This window comes from Balaenoptera musculus, chromosome 2 (genome assembly GCF_009873245.2).
Source record: "Balaenoptera musculus isolate JJ_BM4_2016_0621 chromosome 2, mBalMus1.pri.v3, whole genome shotgun sequence".
NCBI classification, from domain to species: Eukaryota; Metazoa; Chordata; class Mammalia; order Artiodactyla; family Balaenopteridae; genus Balaenoptera; species Balaenoptera musculus.
The window spans coordinates 52,478,294-52,499,388 of NC_045786.1; the positions used below are offsets into that span (position 1 = coordinate 52,478,294).

A 21,095-nucleotide genomic window follows, 5' to 3' on the forward strand; every position below is an offset into this window, starting at 1 on the left:
AGCACCTGGCTCCTCAGTGCACAGAACTCAGTGGTACCCAGTGGCCAGCAGCTGCACAGCACCCTCCCTGGTTTTGTAGTAGAATGACTCCTTGGGTAAACGGATTTCCCCAGCAACTTGGAAGGTGGATTTCTGGCAAGTTCCACTGGTGCAGGACCACAGTTGACTCCTCTGTTGTCCAGCAAGCCATGGCCACAGCCCCTTTGACAATGTCTGCATCTCAGACCAGGGCCCCTTCCTTGGGTAGCTATCTCCTTCTGTATGCTATGCCTGTATTTTTCAGTGTTCTCTTTACTTCTTACTATCCCATCCCCCTTTACTTCAATCCTCTGTTATAGTTATAGCAATTCTTTATACTATACTTTCCCAGTTCAAACCACTCTGTAGCTTCTCTCTCCTGAGCTGATACTGACAGACACAGGCATCAAGCTGTCAGAGCTCTGTGCCTGCAAACTATATACACTGACTCAACTGAGAACAGAAGAGAGTTTAGTGTGGGATGTCCAGCAGTTCACAGAATGAAGGGGAGGTGCGGAGGCCAGGCTTGAAAGGAGAGCAACCTTGGCAGGTCGAGGGTTCTAGGTGCCAAAGCCAACGGGAAGGACCTGACTGGGTCAGCCTCCCTGAAAGTCGAGCCTGGAAGGTGCTGTGGGCTGGTCACATACGGAGGGAGTGCCCAGGAGCAGGACAGGCAGGGAAGCAGGTCAGGGCAGCAGGGAAAGTCAAGCGGGGTCTTAGCTGGAGGCAAGCTGGCCCCATGGGGGCACTCTGGAGCACAGACACAACTACAGAATTACTCCACTGTGGCAAAGGGGCCAGCCTCTTGTGCCAGCTGTCTGTCATTTGCTGTCCCCGCTCCAGGCACAGTGGCTCCATTCAGCCAAGGGATGTTCTCTGGAAAGTTGCTCAGCTGGCAACACAACAGCAGCCTCCTCCATAAGACATCGTAAGAGAAGGAAAGAAACAGGAACCTCAAGTGGACACAGGGAATTAACCTCTGAGTGGGGACAAACTTTACCACAACTGCCACAGCAGCCTTGAAACACAAGAGTGAGACGGCAGGAAAATGCAAACAGCGGAAGCACTTCCAAGCCTTCTTTGTTGTTTTCATCTAAATGAATCCTCCTAATTCCTTCCATCTGATTCCAAAACATGTCTTATGTCACTAAGCTGCAGACCCTCTTGCTTGGGAGGACTGGAGCAGAGCACATTATAAAATGCTCCCTTGACTGGGAAAGAAGAGCAGAAGAGGGGAAGGCAGTGGGGGTTGTAAGATGTTTTGATGTGTTTGGGGAATTTAAAAACCTAGCAATATTCATGCACATGTCAATGCTTTCATTTTGCTTGGAAGCTGCTAGTAGTCAAATTAGCTCCCTGCATCCCCCAAAGTCATACTCACATTGAAGAGGTCTGTGTGTTTCTTCATTGCTTGTTTTTGATTTTGCTTCATTTACCCTTGACATGCTACTTCCCAACATTTCAGCACACAGCATAAGTTTAGCTATGCAATATTTTAAATAAATGTTATCAATTCCTTCACTCCTAGAACTTGAAGTGTAAAATTAACAGGATAAAGTCAGAAGAGGGATTATTTTCGAAGCATGCACATGAAAATGGTGCTATTTTCCAAGACAAGGGGGAGTGGGAATCCAGAAAAAGTGATCCAGGAGCAACCTCCTGAGTCCTGAGCAGGCCCTCCCTCTCCCCACCCCAGCAGCTGCTCCTCCATCCGCGATAACTACCATACCTGCTCTGAGGTTAAAGGGTCTTTCCTTTTTTTTCCAATAAGGATTTGTTTCACTGTGTTTTCTACATAGATAGAAATAAGGCTTTTTTGATAAAAAAAAAAAAGTCTTTACAAAAACAATCTATAATTAAATCAGTAACAAAGTTTAACTTTAAATGAGTCAAGTATTCTACATTTGAAATTCAATTTCACAGACATTCAAGATTAGTGAATTTTGGTAAGAAAAAAAGACTACCAGAAAGGAAAAAGACACCTTTTCAACTGGTGATAAGTTATAAACTTTTTAAAAAATTGCTTTGGGAAAACACACAGTATAGTTATTTAAGAAAAGTCATTTAAGGAAGACTTAAGTGCTTCAGGTTGAGTGAGCTTTAGACTGAAAACTATTTTAAAATTTTCCAAGAAACTGAAGCTTTTCCATGCAAGTGTGGGCAACACTAGTCTTTCCTGAAAGTCCTTCAAGTGGCCTGGAGTCTACTTCTAAATGTGTCCCTTCTGGTGGCACCTCTTCTTTTTTTTCCACGAGGAATATTTGAATCATAGCACAAAACACATATCAGCATTTCATTAAAAGCAGTACCAATTATTCCAAAAGGTTAGTGAGATGCTTTTTCTTGACTGAAGTTTGAGCCCATGGGTCTTCCAGACCACTCAGCAGCAAGGTTTATTAAGCACTACTGTATCTCCAAAAACCAGAGACACAGAATAAAAGGGCACCATGATTTCAGGAATATTTAGAAAAGAATGGAATAAATAAAACAGATTACATCTTTTATGTTCAAAATATATACGGTTAGTATTAAGCAAGATTTCTGTGAATATATGTATATCACAGTAAGAACTGCTAGGTCTATCAGGGGTTAGGAAAAAAAGGGAAATCTAAAATATCATAAGTAAATGACCAAAGGATTTTTCTAGAAACCTAATCTTTAGTTCTTGCAAACAGCCAGTACCACTTTAGTTCATTTATTTCAGCTATTATTGAGCAATATCATAGAAGTATGATCATGCAAAATTGGTAATTTTCTGGGAATTTATGTAGCAGGGAAATGCCACCTTTCCACAGAGAATGCTTTCCCCTTTAAAAGTATAAATCCAAGTTGACATATCTAACTTGACCAGGATTTTACCTGTATGAAAGGAGAAGTCCACACGATGCTATAGCTGTCTAGTTAAATTCCCCACAGAGGATTCCAGTGGAGATAAAACTCCAAGTACACTGAGGTTCTTTTTCTACTGTTTCTCAAAAAAAGCACATAAACTGCTGAGATCTATCAGGCTGTATTTTGGCCCCAGCGATTGCCTGATCATAGCTCAGCAGACTAAGCTAAGTTCTGTTTTGTCCTCTTCTCTTTTCTCAATACTTCCCTAGAAAAGAAAAGATCTTCTACCACATCTCAAAGCAACAAAAAACACCAAAAGATAATTTGACTCTCCAAATCCATGGGATGTCACAAATGGAAGGAACAGAGACCCACATGTTCTACAGAGTATATTTTGGGGGATCTACAGGAAGGAGGGAAGTTGGCCCCCACATTCTTACCACTAATAAACATCACTGACCTACCAGAGGAAAACTCACATATTCCTGAAACTCTGCCTCCAATATCTTCCTATTGTAATGAAACAACTTGATATCATTTCAAGTTTTCAGAAGTAGAGATATATGTCTAGGAGCATGTTTTCTATGAATTCAATTCCCACCATATTAACATTCTGTCATTGCAATGACATAAACATTGACAACAACTAAATATGAAACTTTTTTTAAGTTCCCATTTTTCCAGGGTTCCAACTTTGCCTTTGCCTTGCAACAGTTTAGCCAGGCTTAGGCACGTGAGAAATTAAAATACAGTATAGACCTCACCCCTTGAGCTTGTCCTTCATTAGGGAGAAAAGTAATGCGCCATCTGCTGTTTACATTATGCAGTGCAAAATGCAACTCCTCATGAGACTGAACTGTAATGTATCGATTTCTTTTATATGTAAGTCATCAGCGAGTATTAGAGTTGAAAGGGATCTCAGATATAATTCAGCTGAATCCACTTATTTTACAAATAAGACAGTAATTTGTTAATTTCTTTTTTTAGTGTTTATTGTTTCTTTAAAAAGTCCTTTTTGAGTTCAATAAACATTAATTAAGCATTAACTACTAAATATTAACTAAACATATCTGGTCCACAGGGGGCCTACCAACGAGTATAAACTATCTAAACTATTTATCCAAATCTAGTCAAGAATATGTATTCCTACTCTCAAGCTAAAGACTGAACTATTTCCAGTGTTTTAAAAGCAGCCAGGCTCAGGCTTCCCTGGTGGTGCAGTGGTTGAGAATCCGCCTGCCAATACAGGGGACATGGGTTCGAGCCCTGCTCTGGGAAGATCCCATGTGCCACGGAGCAACTAAGCCCGTGCACCACAACTACTGAGCCCACGAGCCACAACTAGTGAAGCCTGCATGCCTAGAGCCCATGCTCCGCAACAAGAGAAGCTACCACAATGAGAAGTCCGCACACTGCAACAAAGAGTAGCCCCCGCTCACCACAACTAGAGAAAAGCCTGTGCACAGCAACAAAGACCCAGCGCAGACAAAAATAATTAAATAACTATTTAAAAAAATAAATTAAAAAAATAAAAGCAGCCAGGCTCAATGACAGACACCCCCATGAACACAAGCCCACAAACGTCCAGAGAAGGCAGTTGGGTGGTGGGGTGGGAAACCCCAGTACGTGGTGAGGGTCTGGGGTGGCTGAGCATGCACACATGGAAGCACAGTGACAGACTTCAGTGTTTAAAAGCAGCCATGGGTGATAGATCAGACTTGTTCTGTAAGACACCAGAAGGCAGATACAGGGTTAGAGGACAGAAGTAAAGGGGGCAGATTGTAGCTGCATGAGATGAATTTTTCCATAATTAGAATTGTTCAAAAATGGAAGTGCCTCCCAGTGAAAATGCTAAAGCAGGGGGTAGGTAGATCTTCTCAGACATTTTGTGCCCTGGGAGGAGAAGTGATTCCCCAGCCCCCACCAGGTCCCAGTTACCTTTTTAAAGTGGGCTTGCTTCTGGAAAGCAATTTACTTGAGGTTATCAACTAAGCCGGGGTCAGAGTTGGAGTTTTAGTTTGCAGGAGAAATAGTTCTCTTTTCCTTTTTCCTTTTTTAAATTTTTTGGTGGGAGTGCAAGGTGGGAAGATAGAAGATAGGAGGCTGGCTCCATAAATCAATCCTAGCATTTTCTTTGGAACTGGTACTGATGATAAATCTTTAGCTGCATCTGACTGGCACATACAGATATCAATAAGCACATGATTTAAACTTGGGAGAGATGTGATTATTCTAGAGAGTTGTTATACAGCTGAAAGTTTTTATGCAGATGAACAGTGTTTTCTAGTTACATGGTAAAATCTGATGTTTAATTTTAACAACAACAAAAAGAGTAGTTACCTCAATCGAATACTGTTTTATCATAGACTTATTAAAAACGCTACTCAGACAGCCGGAGTTCAGAATGCACCCAGCCCAGTATAAGGTATGAGACCAAACTGTGTGGCTTAACCACACGGGGGCCTCCTTGAAGGACCCACGAAGCTGGGGAGTTTACTGCACCAGAAATATAAGAACATATGTTTGGTGAAAGCTCCCATCATCATTAAAAGTACACAATAACATCTCCATAATGTGGCCTTTCATTTCCTGCCAGCATGGACACACTTGTCTGTAAGTTATTAACCTTTAACGGAAAACAAAATATTAAACCCAGGAGAGCAATAGCAAGTTGCCTCATTCCTAATATATTCCTACTTTGTATTATGACCTTCCCGTCTATTAAACTCAAAATGCTTTATTTATGGCTTCATTCATTTGAACTGTATTGAGGCACTGCCACCTAAAGTAAACTACAGAATATTTACCAGCATTTAGTGGCTTCCTTAGAAATGTGAAGTCCTACTAGGACTACACAGATGAAACAATGGAACTAGAGTTAGAACTTCTAGAAGACAGAAGAACTGAAGAGAGAAATACAAAAACCAGACCTAAGGTCTCAGTCCTTTTACAGAGAGGAGGGAGCTTGGGGGCTATCAGTTCAATATAGTTTCAAGTGCACAAAGTAATCAATGAGCTTGGCAGAGTGGAGTTGACAAAGGAAGACAGTGACTCGGTCCTCAAGACCCCACAGCCTGGCACGTGTGATTCTATTCAGCATGGCTCTGTGCTCCCATCATCTGATGCTCCTCTGGGGCAGGAACTCACCAGAATGGCCTCTGTACCATGCTCACTCCACCTAACACTTAACACAGTAATTCCACAGAGTTCAGTGAACTGCATTGCTCGTTGACACACTTTTATCCTGACATTCTAGAAATCTCAGGGACCTTCTGAAGCTGAGTTGAGTCCTGTGGGCAAGGACTATTTGACAACAGGTGGCAATGACACAGTCTGTTAGTTCTAAGAGCCTGGGAGCTGCCAGCTGTTTGCTGGAGAGCTGTTTCTCAGAGCAGCATGCCATGACCTTGTAGGACCAGCCAAGTGGGGCTTCAGCCCTGCCCAGAGGCCCAGTCAGCCAATGGGGAAGCACAATGACAGGCCATGAGATGCTCCAAGTAGGTAACCACCCTGCCTCTTCCGGAACGAAGAAGGTTTATGTTTGAACAAGGTTCTCCTCTCATGAAAGTTCATGACCACAAGTAGTTCAATACTGGAAATTTTAAAAACCACTAGGATTTTAGATTCTCCTTAATGTCATGTAAATTAAAGTACATATTTTAAAATCATATAGTTTCCACTGTTCTTCATCTCTTGGTTTATAACCACAATGCATTGCCCATATTCTAAGCATTTAATTTTATAACATTGATAAAAGGTTGTAATTAATGACATTTAGGGAAAAAACTAGAAGGGGGAACATGGTTCATTCTTCAGTAACTTTTGGCCACACAGAGGTTCTAGGACCAAGTTCTGCTGCTACGAAATACAGATACTTAAGCAAAGAACAAACTTTTTCACCTGGTGATTGGTACAGATACTTATGTTCTCTGTGGTGCCACCTAGTGGTTCAATCATCTAAACTGCATCTTTTTTTCCCACAGTTTACAGACTTTTTATTGAAAACTTTACATTGAATAGCCCCAAAGAGAGAGAGAAAAAAAAGACTGACCTAAACAGGAAATCTGTTTCATTTATATCCGGTATTCCTGTGTAGATACAAACATTGAACTGCTTTTTCCATATTTTGTTTTTACCACCATCACTTTACATACCACCAATGACAACAAGTAACCTATCTGCAACAAAACTGCAGATTTTTCACACAGTGTTCTTACCATTGGCTTGAATTCAAAATTTTGAACTATCTCCACAGAAGCTGAGAAGTATAATACTTTACGATTTTATTAAATGTTTGTAAGCATCCTACAGGCTTGCTTGCTAATCCTTGTCTTTGGCAAGTCCCTTTTGACTAGAGATTTTTAGCACTAGCAAAGGGAATGAAGGCAGCAAAGATACTAATACATGCGTTTGGTCTTCCTTTTATGGTTTCTTGTTTTATCTTTTCTTGATGGACAAAAGTGTTTTAGAAGTGAGAAATTTATATTGAAGGGTAATTTTTTTTTAAACAAATGATGCTGGTTCAATTGATTTAAATAAATTTTTTTCTAAAATTTTGGTTATGTTGGGCATCATTTTGATATTACTTTTCTCAACATTAGGGTATCTGAAGTAACAGAGACCTGAAGCTATAAGTTTTTCTGTATAAAAACTAGACTAGAAATAAACTGCATCTTTTAAAAAATTTTTTTTATTAATTTTTATTGCAATATAGTTGCTTTACAGTGTTGTGTTAGTTTCTGCTGTACGGCAAAGTGAATGAGCTATTCGTATACATATATCCCCTCTTTTTTGGATTTCTTTCCCATTTAGGTCACCACAGAGCATTGAGTTCCCTGTGCTATACAGTAGGTTCTCATTAGTTATCTATTTTATACATAGTAGTGTATGTATAGTAGTGTCAATCCCAATCTCCCAATTCATCCCACCCTCACTTCTCCCCTTGGTATCCATATGTTTGTTCCATAAACAGACTATCTGAAGGCATTATCATCAGGCTGGTGAAAGCTATACACATGGTTGCAAATCCTTTTGCTTTGCATAATTTACCTTCATACCATCTCAATACAGTCTCAGAACACATGTCTCCTCTCTGGGACATTTAAGTTAGAAATGAAAAAGAATATTTGCCAAACTTCAGGTTTCTTGACAGGGTGAGAGAAGAATGTAGTTGGTATCCAAATAACTGATTGATGGTCAGTAGAAATGAAAAGGGCTCAGTCCTTCCAGGTGAGTCCATCCTGTGCACTGTCACTACACAGTGGCGACAATGCCATCATGAGCATAGACAGTAAAAGAAACACTACTGGGAGTCTGGGTTTAGAAATTGTTACAAAACAGTAATAAAGACTCGATTTGGAAATATATCCTTGACTCCATATTTATTGAACCATATTTTCAAACTGGAATAAAGGTTACAGTTAACTATCCCAGTTATCAGTAGAAACTTAGAAATTACAGGTCAACATACTGTTCTTGTAACTTGGATTTAGCCTATAAACTAAACCAATAGAAGTAGAGACTACTTGTTATTTGCCCACCAAAATCCATTCTCCCAATTTTCAGTAAGAACAGGGTTGCACGTGGGAAGAGAGTGCCAGACAAGAACCCATTTCACAGACCCCCCTGCAGCTGGCTGTAGCCCCAGAACTTAGTTCTCCCCAAGGGACTTGTGAACAGAGTAGGGAGTACCCTCCAGGCTTTGCAGTCACATGCTGGAAAAGATGGAGCACTCATTGTCAGCCTGCTTCCCTGAATGCCCGAGGGGCCAGAGCAGCCTACCAGCCTGAAATGTTCCTCGGAATTCCTAATAAGAAATTTCTATGCTCTTCAAATCATTGAATTACTTGGATTTTCTTGTTACAGCAGCTTAGTGTTCCCTAACCAACAAATGGAGGCCTAAAATTATTTTAATAGTGGCTATTGGATCCAAAATTCATTTGTGTGTAGACTTTACAAATGGTTTTACTGGTGACAGTGGTTGCATTTAGCCTAAGAGCTTTCCAAAAAAAACATTAAATGGTAAATATGTGATGGGATGGAGGTGGAAGCAAATATTATGGTGGTAATCAGTTTGCAATTTATAAATGTATCAAGTCAACCCATTGTAAACCTTAAACTTACACAGTTATGTGTCAATTATATCTCAATAAAGCTGGAAAAAGAAAAAAGAAAATACATACTCTAGCAATACAAAAGCAGTTAAAAATCAATTTTATTTTAGACAAAGTGGCACAGTTTCAGACTTAGTGCTAATCACTTATCAATTTTGATCAAGTCAAAGAACATACTGGAATCTAATGGACTAAATTAGTCTTCAGGACTACAAGGATGAATTCAGACGGCACATCTCTACAGTTACTCTGATTATTTATGAGATGGTAGCTCTTAGTTTCCATTATGGCCATTTGTTTTTTTGAAGTACTTTGACAAATAGCAACAGATCAAAACAATGACCAGAACTGGATGTGTAGCCAGAAAGTTTGGGATACATAAATTAATTTCCCAAATTCAAAGATACTGTGACTTTTGGGTGAGCATAACATAGCTCACTTACTGTTCAGTACGTTTCTCAGAATTTAGTCAAATTGAGAAATCAAATGATTCAGACTTGCCGAGTTCTTCACCCCACAGGGTGCATCTAAAACTTAAAATGAAAAGCATACACAAAAATCGTTACCCTTATCCACAACTACTCAGTAAGACTCTGCCACTTATTAATTACACCAAACTCTGCTGAGAGAGCTGGGTATAAACTCTTGTCACCATCTGCTCCATTCTCAGATGCATGGTAAACCTGAACCCGCTGTCTTATTATGAGCCACCATGGGAATTCAGTAAGATAGGACTTTAAATTCAAAGGCTGTCTTTGCAGATAGAGCAGATTAGCACACTCTTCAGTAAAAGTCCATGGCTTCTCCAAGCAACTGTTTGTAAAATTCTGCAATGGAAATATCCCAAAGATTCACTGTGACATGAGTAAATAAACAGCTTCCCAGTTGAGCCCACATACTCTCATGTCATGCAACAAGCCTGGCTGCACAGGGCAGGGCAAAAGCCCTCCTGGTACTGCAACGGAAGCTGGATGTAATGACTTTCTGTCTGTATGTATATGAACACTGTCTGCATGTACGCAGTCACTTCTTTTTTATTTCTTTGTCCCTGGGACTTCTTTTAGGCAAGTAAATTTGATCTTTCTGTTTTTAGACTAAATGGAAAATGTTCTGAACTATGTTGTCTTACACCTACCAATCAGGATGGTAACTTTCCAAAGAATAAGTACATGGGACAATCCCTTTAAAACAACACCACACTTCACATATGGAACTAATGAAGGGCATGCAGAGGGAGCCCTAAGGATAACCTGGTGACCAAGACTCACTTTCTCCATCACCAGGGCCCTCTGCTGCCCAATCTTTCCAGGCAGCACAGAGGCATCCTTTAGGACTGTGCAGCCCTATAGATGTGTAAGGCACAGAAAACGGAGCAAAACTCAAATGACTCCAAGACACAACCTCTGGAATCCTTTGGTTTTAATAAATCTCAGACACTCTAGTTGTTTATCATTTGCCATTCTCTCTTAAAAACCAAAAGCATAAATGACCATAGACGTTGAAGACTTCTTGTTAATTGGATTCAAAAAACATTCTCTACTGGAACTACAAAAGCAAAAATGGTTTAATCCCATAAAAACTGTGTGTGTGATGACTTGTCCTGACCCAGCTTGTGCAAAGAACCCAATTGGAAAATGTCTTTTTTTGAAGTTCTCGGTTACTTCGGGACACGGAAAGGTGAAGCATTTCTTGCAGATCAGCTCACATCCATGTGCTCCCAGGTAAGAAGGAGGAAGTGCCCTTGGGGTTTTCAGAAGCTGAAAATCTGGAGGCCAAAAAACTGGAATCAAGTACTGAATGTTTCAAAGCAGGGCCAGGGTTATGGTCTTCGGGCCACATGCTGGAGGGTCTTGTTTTTCCATCTGGACAACGGATACAGAAGAACTGTCTACTCTAGACTCTGTCTTTGTATCCTCAACCCTCTGAAATAAGAAAGAGTACAGAGTCTGGAAAAAAGGGAGAAATGGACCACGTTTTAATGACGTGCTTCTCTGATGAAGGTTCCAGCACTTGTATACACCTGAACTGGGTGATCTGTTGCTTTTTCCTGATCAAAGTCTGGGGTCTTAGGAAGAGTCAGTGCAGGAATACAGAGGAATGTGCTAGAATCATCCTTGAAAGTTCACTGTACAACTGAGTTTCATTTATTGCAGAACAAATATGACAAATATAATTTTAAAAACCTCATTTGCCATCTGGCACAGGTACTGGTTTTCTGTTTGCAGTGGATGCTGCTGTGGTGGGAGCTCAGGGGTTTCCATCCAGCCATGCGAGATGGGCTAGCAGATGTGACGTGACAGGCTTCCAGGCAGGGCTTCTCAAAAAAGCTCTCCACAAACCCCAGTTTTATTCTCTCACCAACACTGGATGATACCTCTCACCTCTTCCCACAGCCCTTCCCCGCACTGTGAGAATGTCTCTGCCAATTCCCAGGGTGAATCTTTGGTGTTAAATTTGATTTCAGGACCTAAAACAATGCCTGATCCAAAGAAGATGCTCATGTATATTTATTAAATGAGTGACTTTCTTTGATTACTGATTTAATCATTGTTTTGTGTCTTTATTTTCTCTTCGTGATTCTTCTCTTGTGCTTTTTTAAAAATATTTTTTCTAGTACTTCTGGGGTAATGGTGGATTTTTTTTCTTATTCATTTTTGAGAACACTTTTATCTTTGCTCTCAAACCTTTAGTAATCTCTATCATGTTCTAACTTTTTCATTGTCTCCTTTCAGTCTCCTAAATATATAATCATATCATTAGCAAACAACTTTAGAACTAATAACCCCAAGTTATGCCTCCTCTAAGTTCATGGTACTCAGTATTGGTTGATCTTAACAATCAAAAAACTGTTACACAGGGCTATCTTGTTTTATTGCACTTTGCTTTCTTGTGCTTTGCCCATTGAAGGTTTGTGGCAACCCTGCATTGAGCAAGTCTATCGGTGTCATTTTTCCAACAGAATTTGCTCCCTTTGCATCTCTGTGTCACATTTTGGTAATTCTCGCAATATTTCAAACTTTTTCATCATTCTTACATTTGTTACAGTGATCTGTGATTAGTGATCTTTGATGTTACCACTACGAGCATTTTTTAGCAATAAAGTATTTCTTTTTTTTTTTTTTTCCCCTGGGTTGGCAGTTTATTTTAAAAAACACCCCGGTTATCTTATTTTCTTCCTTGTCCATCATTTTTTCTTAACAGAACAAGTTACAAAAAATTGGGGAGGGGGGGTATATTATCTTCGCAGACTGACATATTTTCAGAGGACTCATGAATAATACTGAGGATTCAAAAGCTCCTAGGTTTACTCCTGAATCAAGCAAAGAGCAAAGGACAACATAAGAAGGAATTGTGTTTACAGCAATCTCGTCGTACAACATTGATTATGACGGTGCAGTGGTTACAATTATGTTCACGATAGGATATTCCTTGCTCAAACACCAGACATGCTAAAATCACCAGGCTGCTTACAAACTGGAGGAATCAGTGCAAACAGTCATCTGAAGAGCAAAAACTAGAATCGGGAAGGCTTTTCTGGCAGTGAGATTCTGACACCAGTAGCTTCCTTGTGTGGCCACCCTCACTTTGAGTCTTGATCTTTCTTTTCATCTAAGAGGGTGGAGCGGATCCCCAGCTTTTTCAGTTCTTCCACCAGGTCCCCATTCTGGTGCATCTGCAGAAGAATGTCACAGCCCCCCACGAACTCGCTGTTGAGGTACACTTGCGGGATGGTGGGCCAGTTGGAATAGGCTTTAATGCCTTGCTGGAGCTGGGGGTCGTCCAGCACGTTGTAGACCGCATAGTCGCGGATGCTGTGCAGCCGCAGGATCTGCACCACGGTGTTGCTGAAGCCGCACTGGGGCTGCTCCGGCGGCCCCTTTAGGAAGACCACTACCCTGTCCTTCTTCACCAGCATGTCCAGGTGCTCCGACGAGCCGCTGCCCCCCGAGCTCGCCGCCCGCACGCCCGGGCCCCACAGGCCGCCACCCGCGCTGTGCCCCCAGCAGAGCAGAGCCGCTGCCGCCCGGCCCAGGGACCCGCTCATCCCCGCACACTGGCCGGAGCTCTCGATGGCCAGGGCCCTGGGCTAGCCAGCCGAAGCCTTCCCCCAATAAACTATTTCTTAACTAAGGTATGTATATTGTTTTTTCAGACACAATGTTATTGCACACATCATAGACTACAGTATAATATAAACGTAACTTTCCACACACTGGGAAACAAAAGAATATTCATGTGACTCACTTTATTGTGACATCTGTTTTATCACGGTGGTCTGGAATTGAACACACAATATCTTCTTGGTGTGCCTGTAAAAGCAGAAAGCTGGGGTGCCTCTAGAGCAGGTGTTGGTGAACTTTCTTCTATGAAGAGCTAGGGAGAAAATATTTCAGGCTTTATGGAACAGAGTCTCACACATTCTTCTTTTGTTTCTTGGGATTTGCTGTTGCTGTCATTGTTGCTGGTTTCTTACAATACTTTAAAAGTGTACAGATTTTTCTTAGTTAACCAGCAATTTTTAAGAAAGAAAAGCAGGTCTTGGTCCCATCTGGCCCATGGGCTGTAAATTACTGAACCTTGACCAGTTTCATGCCCAGATTTGATGCTCTTGCTTTAAGGCCCACACTCATTCCAGAAGGTGTCCGTCTCAAGGTCCCCTGCAGAACGGGGACAGCAGTTGATCTCAGTGATTACAAGCATTTCCTTCTTGGTCTCAAAGCTGTGATGTTTACACAGCTGCACCTCCTCCTTCAATGTGAAACCACCTTACACCCTGTCAAGGAGTCTCCGGAGGGAGAGATGAAGATGGCAGAGTAGGAGGACATGGCTCTCACCTCCCCCAAAAACACCTTAAAAATGGATCTACACGTGGAACAGTTCTCACTGAAAACTAACAGGAGACGGGCAGAAAGACTCCATTGCGACCAAGACTGTAAGAAAGACCCACACGGAATCAAGTAGGAAGGGAGGAGAAGTGATCAGGTCAGAACCTGTGCCTCTGGGAAGGGCTCAGAGGAAAGGGGGATTACATGGGCAGAGATCCTCCCTGAGGAGTGAGGGGTTTGAACCACATATTGGGCCCCAGCCTGGGGGCCCAACACCTGGAAGATGAGTCCCCTAGCTGGTTTGAAAACCAGTAAAACTAACAGGAGGGCTGAGAAAACCTAGACTCCACTCATGAGGCATGCACAGATGCTTGCTTGCTCCCAAAACAAGACAGAGGAAGCAGACTGAAACTGTCTGGGACTTTGTCTAGCTTCCCGTGACTGCTCCAGTGCACCCTGGCCCAGGCTGAGCACCCGCTGAGCACTTCTGGCTCCAATGCAGCTCCACACTAGGGTTGAGGCTGCTCCTGCCAAGGAAGGTGCACAGTTGGAGGGACGGAGTGGGATCAGACCCAGCACTGCATTTGAAAGGGGCGAGAGTCGCTATTACTGGCATTTGCAGAGACTTAGCTCTGACTGGTGCCAGGACCACCCAGTGTGCATGCTGGCCCATACCTGGTGCACACTCCAGACCCTCTTGCTCCAGTGCTACTCCACTCTGGGGTGTAGGTGCCATTGCTGGGAGAGGGCAGAGCACACACTTACAGGGAATGGAATCAGCTCAGACCCAACACTCAGGGCTTCTGCTCCAGCAACTTGGGAGCAGAAGTTGCTGACCCACCCCACATAGGGCAGTGACAGCCACTGAACAAAGGAGAAGCTCAGCTCACATCTGGCGCTGGCTCTGGCTGCTTCATCTCCAGCCCCACCTCCCACCATGGTGATAGCTGCTAGCACACGCTCAGATCCGGCTCTCCCATCAAAGCTACTCAACACAAACTGCATAGGGACATTCCCACACAAGGACACCCCTTCAAGACTGGAATAGGTGACCATTTCACCTAATTTCATAAAGACAGAGAAAGTTAAACAAAATGAGAAGACAGAGGAAATTGTTACAAATGAAAGAACAAGGGGGAAAGAAACCTGAAAGAAAGAAAAAAATAAACAACTACTGAAACAGAGATAATTTACCAGATGAAGAGTTCACAGCGTTAGTAATAAGAATGCTAACTGAAATTGAGAAAAGAATAGATGAACACGTGAGAAGTTTAACAAGGAACTAAAAAATATAAAAAGAACCAGTCAGAACTGAAGAATACAGTAAATGAAATGAATGACACACTGGAAGGAATTAACAGCAGTCAAACAGAAGAACACATAAGTGCTCTGGAAGATAGAATAATGGAGATCACCCAATCAGAATAGCAAAAAAAAAAACAAAAAAAAACAAATTAAAAAAATGAGAACAGTTTAAGGGACGTCTTGGACAACACCAAGCACACTAACATTTGCATTATAGGGGTTCCAGAAGGAGAAGACAAAGAGAAAACAGTTGAAAATGCATTTGATAAAATTATGGTTGTAAAATTCCTAAACCTGAAGAAAGAAACAGATAGCCAAAACAGGATGCACAGAGGGTCCCAAACGAGATGAACCAAATGAGACCCACACCAAGACATATCGTAATTAAAATGGCAAAAGTTAAAGAAATAGAGAGAACTCTAAAAGCAAAAAGAGAAAAACAAAGAGTCACATACAAAGGAAGGGAATCCCCCATAAGTCTATCAGCTGATTTTTCTGCAGAAACTTTGCAGGCCAGAAGAAAGTGGCATGATTTATGTAAAGTGGTGAAAGGGAAATACCTACAACTGAGAATACTCTACAGCAAGACTGTCATTTAGAATTGGAGGAGAGATAAAGAACTTCTCAGATAAGCCAAAAACTAAGAGTTCATCAACACTAAATGGACACTGGGGCTTTCCTGGTGGCGCAGTGGTTAAGAATCTGTCTGCCAATGCAGGGGACATGGGTTCCAGCCCTGGTCTTGGAATTAATAGATAACTACAGGACATTCCATCTAAAAACAGCACAATAACATTCTATTCAAGTGCAAATGGAATGTCCTCCATGTAGATCACATGCTAGGCCACAGAACAAGTCTCAACAAATTTAAGAGGATAAAAATTATATCACGCTTTTTTTCTGAACACAATGGTATGAACTAGAAGTCAATCACAAACAAAAATGGAAAAAAAATACAAACACATGGAAACTAAACAACACACTACTAAAAACACACAAAAAAACAAGAAAAACCAGTGGGTCAATGAAGAAATCAAAGATGAAATCAGAAAATACCTCAAGACAAATGAAAATAAAAACACAACTTTCTAAATCCTTGGGATGCAGCAAAAGCAGTTCTAAGAGGGAAGTTAATATTGATACACGACTACTTTTAAGAAACAAGAAAAAATCAAATAAACAACCTAACCTACCACTTAAACAAAATATAAAAAGAAGAAGAAACAAAGCTCAAAGTCAGCAGGAGAAAGAAAAAATAAAAATCAGAGAGAAAAATAAAATACACACCAAAAAAAAAAAAAAATAGAAAAGATCAATGAAGCCCAGAGCTAGCTTTTTGAAAAGATAAACAAAATCTATAAGCCTGTAACCAGGCTCGCCAAGGAGAAAAGTGAGAGGACCCAAATAAAGAAAATAAGAAATGAAAAAGGAGAAATAACAACTGATACCACAGAAATACAAAAAATCATAAGAGAATACTATGAACAGTTATATGCCAACAAACTGGACAACCTAGTAGAAATGGATAAATTTCTAGAAACATACAATCTTCCAAGGCTGGATTAGGAAGAAATAGACAATCTGAACAGACCAATCACCAGTACTGAAATTGAATTAGTAATCCAAAAAATTCCAGTAAATAAAAGTCCATGAACAGACAACTTCACAAGGTTTTCTACCAAACACATAAATGAGAGCTAATATCTATCCTTCTCAAACTATTCCAAAAAACTGAAGAGAAGGGAACATTCCCAAATTCATTTTACAACCACCATTACCCTGATATCAAAACCAGACAAAGACACTGTAAAAAAGAAAACTACAGGCAAATAACTCTGATGGATATAGATTCAAAAATCATCACCAAAATATAAGCAAACTGAATCTGACAATATATAAAAAAGATCATATATCATGATCAAGTGTGATTTATACAAGGGACGCAAATCAATCAATGTGATATACGATACTAACAAAAGGAAGGATGATCATCTCAATAGATGCAGAAAAAGCATTTGACAAAACTGAACAACGATTATGATAAAAAACTCTCATCGAAGTTGGTAAGAAGGAACAAATCCCTACATGATAAAGGCCATTTCTGAAAACTGACAGCTAACATACTCAGTGCTGAAAAGCTGAAAGCTTTCCCTCTAAAATCATGAAAAAGACAGAGCTCCCCACTCTGGACACATCTATTTAACACAGTATAGGAAGTCCTACTTAGAGCAATCTGACAAGAAAAAGAATGAAAAGTCATCCATATTGGAAAGGAAGAAATAAAACTGTCACTATTGGCAAATGATGTAATATTATATAGAGAGAAACATAAAGGCTCCACCAAAAAAAGTATTAGAACTGATAAATGAATTCAGTAAAGTTTTAGGATACAAGATTAATAAACAGAAATCTGCAGCATTTCTATACACTAACAATGAACTATCAAAAAGAGGTAAGTAACACAATCCCATTTAAAATCACATCTAAAAGAATAACGTATTTAGGAATAAACTTAACCAAGGAGGTGAAAGACCTATACTCTGAAAACTATAAGACACTGATGAAGGAAACTGAAGATGATACAAAGGAACAGAAAGATATCCTGTGTTCATGGATTGGAAGAATTAATATTGTTAAAATATTTGTACTGTCCAAAGCAATCTACAGACTTAATGTAATCCCTATCAAAATACCCATGACATTTTTCACAGAACTAGAATAAACAATCCTAAAATTTATTTGGAACCACATGACCCTGAGTAGCCAAAGCAATGTTGAGAAAAAAGAACAGAGCTGGAGGTATCACACTCTCAGACTTCAGACTGTACTACAAAGCTACAGAAATGAAAACAGCATGTTACTGGCACAAAAAGAGACACAGAGATCAATGGGCTCTCCCCAGAAATAAATCCAGGCACTTATGATCAATTAATCTACAACAAAAGAGACAAGAATATATAATGGAGAAAAGACAGTCTCTTCAATAAGTGGCACTGGGAAGACTGGACAGCTAGATGTAAAAGAATGAAATTAAATATCCCACAACATTTACAAAAATAAACTCAAAATGGATTAAAGATCTACATGTTTAAGAACAGAAACCATAAAACTCCAAGAAGAAAACATAGGCAGAACACTCTTTGACATAAATCTTAGCAATAGTTTTTGGATCTCTCTCCTAAGGCAAAGGAAATACAAGCAAAAATAAACAAATGGGACCTAATTAAACTTAAAAGTTTTGAACAGCAAAGGAAACCATTAACAAAATGGAAAGACAACCTATGGAATGGGAGAAAATACTTGTAAATGATGTGACATATAAGGAGTTAATATCCAAAACATATAAATAGCTCATACAATTCAGTATCAAAAAAAATTGAACCCAATCAAAAAATGGGCAGAAGACCTGAGTAGACCGTTTTTTCAAAGAGGACATGCAGATGGCTAACAGGCACATGAAAAGATGCTCATCATGGATAATCATCAAAACCACAATGAGAGGGGGTCTGGGCAAGATGGCAGAAGAGTAAGACGTGGAGATAACCTTCCTTCCCACAGATACATTAGAAATACATCTACATGTGGAACTGCTCCTACAGAACACCCACTGAAAGCTGGCAGAAGACGTCAGACCTCCCAAAAGGCAAGAAACTCCCCACGTACTTGGGTAGGGCAAAAGAAAAAAGAAATAACAGAGACAAAAGAATAGGGATGGGACCTGCACCAGTGGGAGGGAGCTGTGAAGGAGGAAAGGTTTCCACACACTAGGAAGCCCCTTCATGGGCTGAGGCTGTGGGGGGCAGAGGGGGGAAGCTTCGGAGCCACGGAGGAGAGCGCAGCAACAGGGGTGCGGAGGGCAAAGTGGAGGGATTCCCGCACAGAGGATCGGTGCCGACCAGCACTCACCAGCCCGAGAGGCTTATCTGCTCACCCGCCGGGGCAGGCGGGGGCTGGGAGCTGAGGCTTGGGGCTTCAGTCGGATTGCAGGGAGAGGACTGGGGTTGGCTGCGTGAACACAGCCTGAAGGGGTTAGCGCACCACAGCTAGCCAGGAGGGAGTCCGGGAAAAAGTCTGCAGCTGCCAAAGAGGCAAGAGACTTTTTCTTGCCTCTTTGTTTCGCGGTGCGGAAGGAGAGGGGATTCAGAGCGCCGCCTAAACAAGCTCCAGAGATGGGTGCAAGCTGCAGCTATCAGCACGGACCCCAGAGATGTGCAAGAGACGCTAAGGCTGCTGCTGCCACCACCAAGAAGTCTGGGTGTGAGCACAGGTCACTATCCACACTGCCCCTCCCAGGAGCCTGTGCAGCCTGCCACTGCCAGGCTCCTGTGATCCAGGGACAAATTTCCCGGGAGAACAAATGGTGCGCCTCAGGCTGCTGCAACGTCACGTTGGCCTCTGCCGCCGCAGGCTTGCCCTGTATCCGTACCCTTCCCTCCCCCAGGCCTGAGTGAGCCAGAGCCCCCGAATCAGCTGCTCCTTTAACCCCGTCCTGTGTGAGCGAAGAACAGACGCCCTCAGGCGACCTACACGCAGAGGCGGGTACAAATCCAAAGCTGAGCCCTGGGAGCTGTGCGAACAAAGGAGAGAAAGGGAAATTTCTCCCAGCAGCCTCAGAAGGAGCGGATTAAAGCTCCACAAACAACTTGATGTACCTGCATCTGTTGAATACCTGAATAGACAACGAATCATCCCAAATTCAGGAGGTGGACTTTGGGAGCAGGATATATTAATTTTTCCCCTTTTCCTTTTTTTGTGAGTGTATATGTGTATGCTTCTGGGTGAGATTTTGTCTGTATAGCTTTGCTTTCACCATTTGTCCTAGGGTTCGGTCCATCTGTTTTTGTATTTTTTTTTTTTTTTACTTAAAACCTTTTTTTCTTAATAAATTTTTTCTTAATAATTTTGTCCTCATTTTTTATTTTAAAAAATTAAAAAATTTTTCTTAAAAATTTTTTTCTTATTTTTTATTTTAAAAAAATTTAAAAAATTTTTTTCTTAATATATTTTTTCTTAATGATTTCTTCTTACTTTTTACTATAAAAAATTAATAAATTTATTTTAAAAAATTTTTTAAAAATTTTTTCTTAATAATTTGTTTTCTTATTTTTTATTATAATAGCTTGATTTTATTTTATTTTATCCTCTTTCTATTTTTTCTCCCTTTTATTCTGAGCCGTGTGGATGAAAGGCTCTTGGTGCTCCAGCCAGGCATCAGGGCTGTGCCTCTGAGGTGGGAGAGCCAACTTCAGGACACTGGTCCACAAGAGACCTCCCAGCTCCACAATACCAAATACACCCAATACTCCCAGCTTGTAATACCAAATGGCAAAAATCTCTCAGAGATCTCCATCTCAACATCAAGACCCAGCTTCACTCAACGACCAGCAAGCTACAGTGCTGGACACCCTATGCCAAACAACTAGCAAGACAGGAACACAGCCCCATCCATTAGCAGAGAAGCTGCCTAAAATCATAATAAGGCCACAGACACCCCAAAACACACCACCAGACGTGGACATGCCCACCAGAAAGACAAGATCCAGCCTCATCCACCAGAACACAGGCACTAGTCCCCTCCACCAGGAAGCCTACACAACCCACTGAACCAACCTTAGCCACTGGGGACAGATACCAAAAACAACAGGAGCAACGAACCTGCAGCCTGCGAAAAGGAGACCCCAAACACAGTAAGATAAGCAAAATGAGAAGACAGAAAAACACACAGCAGAGGAAGGAGCAAGGTAAAAACACACCAGACCTAACAAATGAAGAGGAAATAGGCGGTATACCCGAAAAAGAATTCAGAATAATGATAGTAAAGATGATCTAAAATCTTGGAAATAGAAGAGACAAAATGCAAGAAACATTTAACAAGGACGTAGAAGAACTAAAGAGGAACCAAGCAATGATGAAAAACACAATTAATAAAATTAAAAATACTCTAGAAGGGATCAATAGCAGAATAACTGAGGCAGAAGAACGGCTAAGTGACCTGGAAGAT

General features: G+C 41.1%; 2 protein-coding genes across 2 annotated transcripts in view; both read right to left on the reverse strand.

The window, feature by feature from the left end:
• The window catches only part of GABRG3 (gamma-aminobutyric acid type A receptor subunit gamma3), a 588,733-nt gene that overhangs the window by 454,304 nt on the left and 113,334 nt on the right, over positions 1–21,095 (reverse strand). The window lies entirely within an intron of this gene.
• On the reverse strand, positions 12,544–13,008 carry LOC118891323 (glutaredoxin-related protein 5, mitochondrial-like). Its single transcript, XM_036845169.1, has one exon. It carries the CDS (start codon positions 13,006–13,008, stop codon positions 12,544–12,546), a length of 465 nt encoding a protein of 154 aa, XP_036701064.1.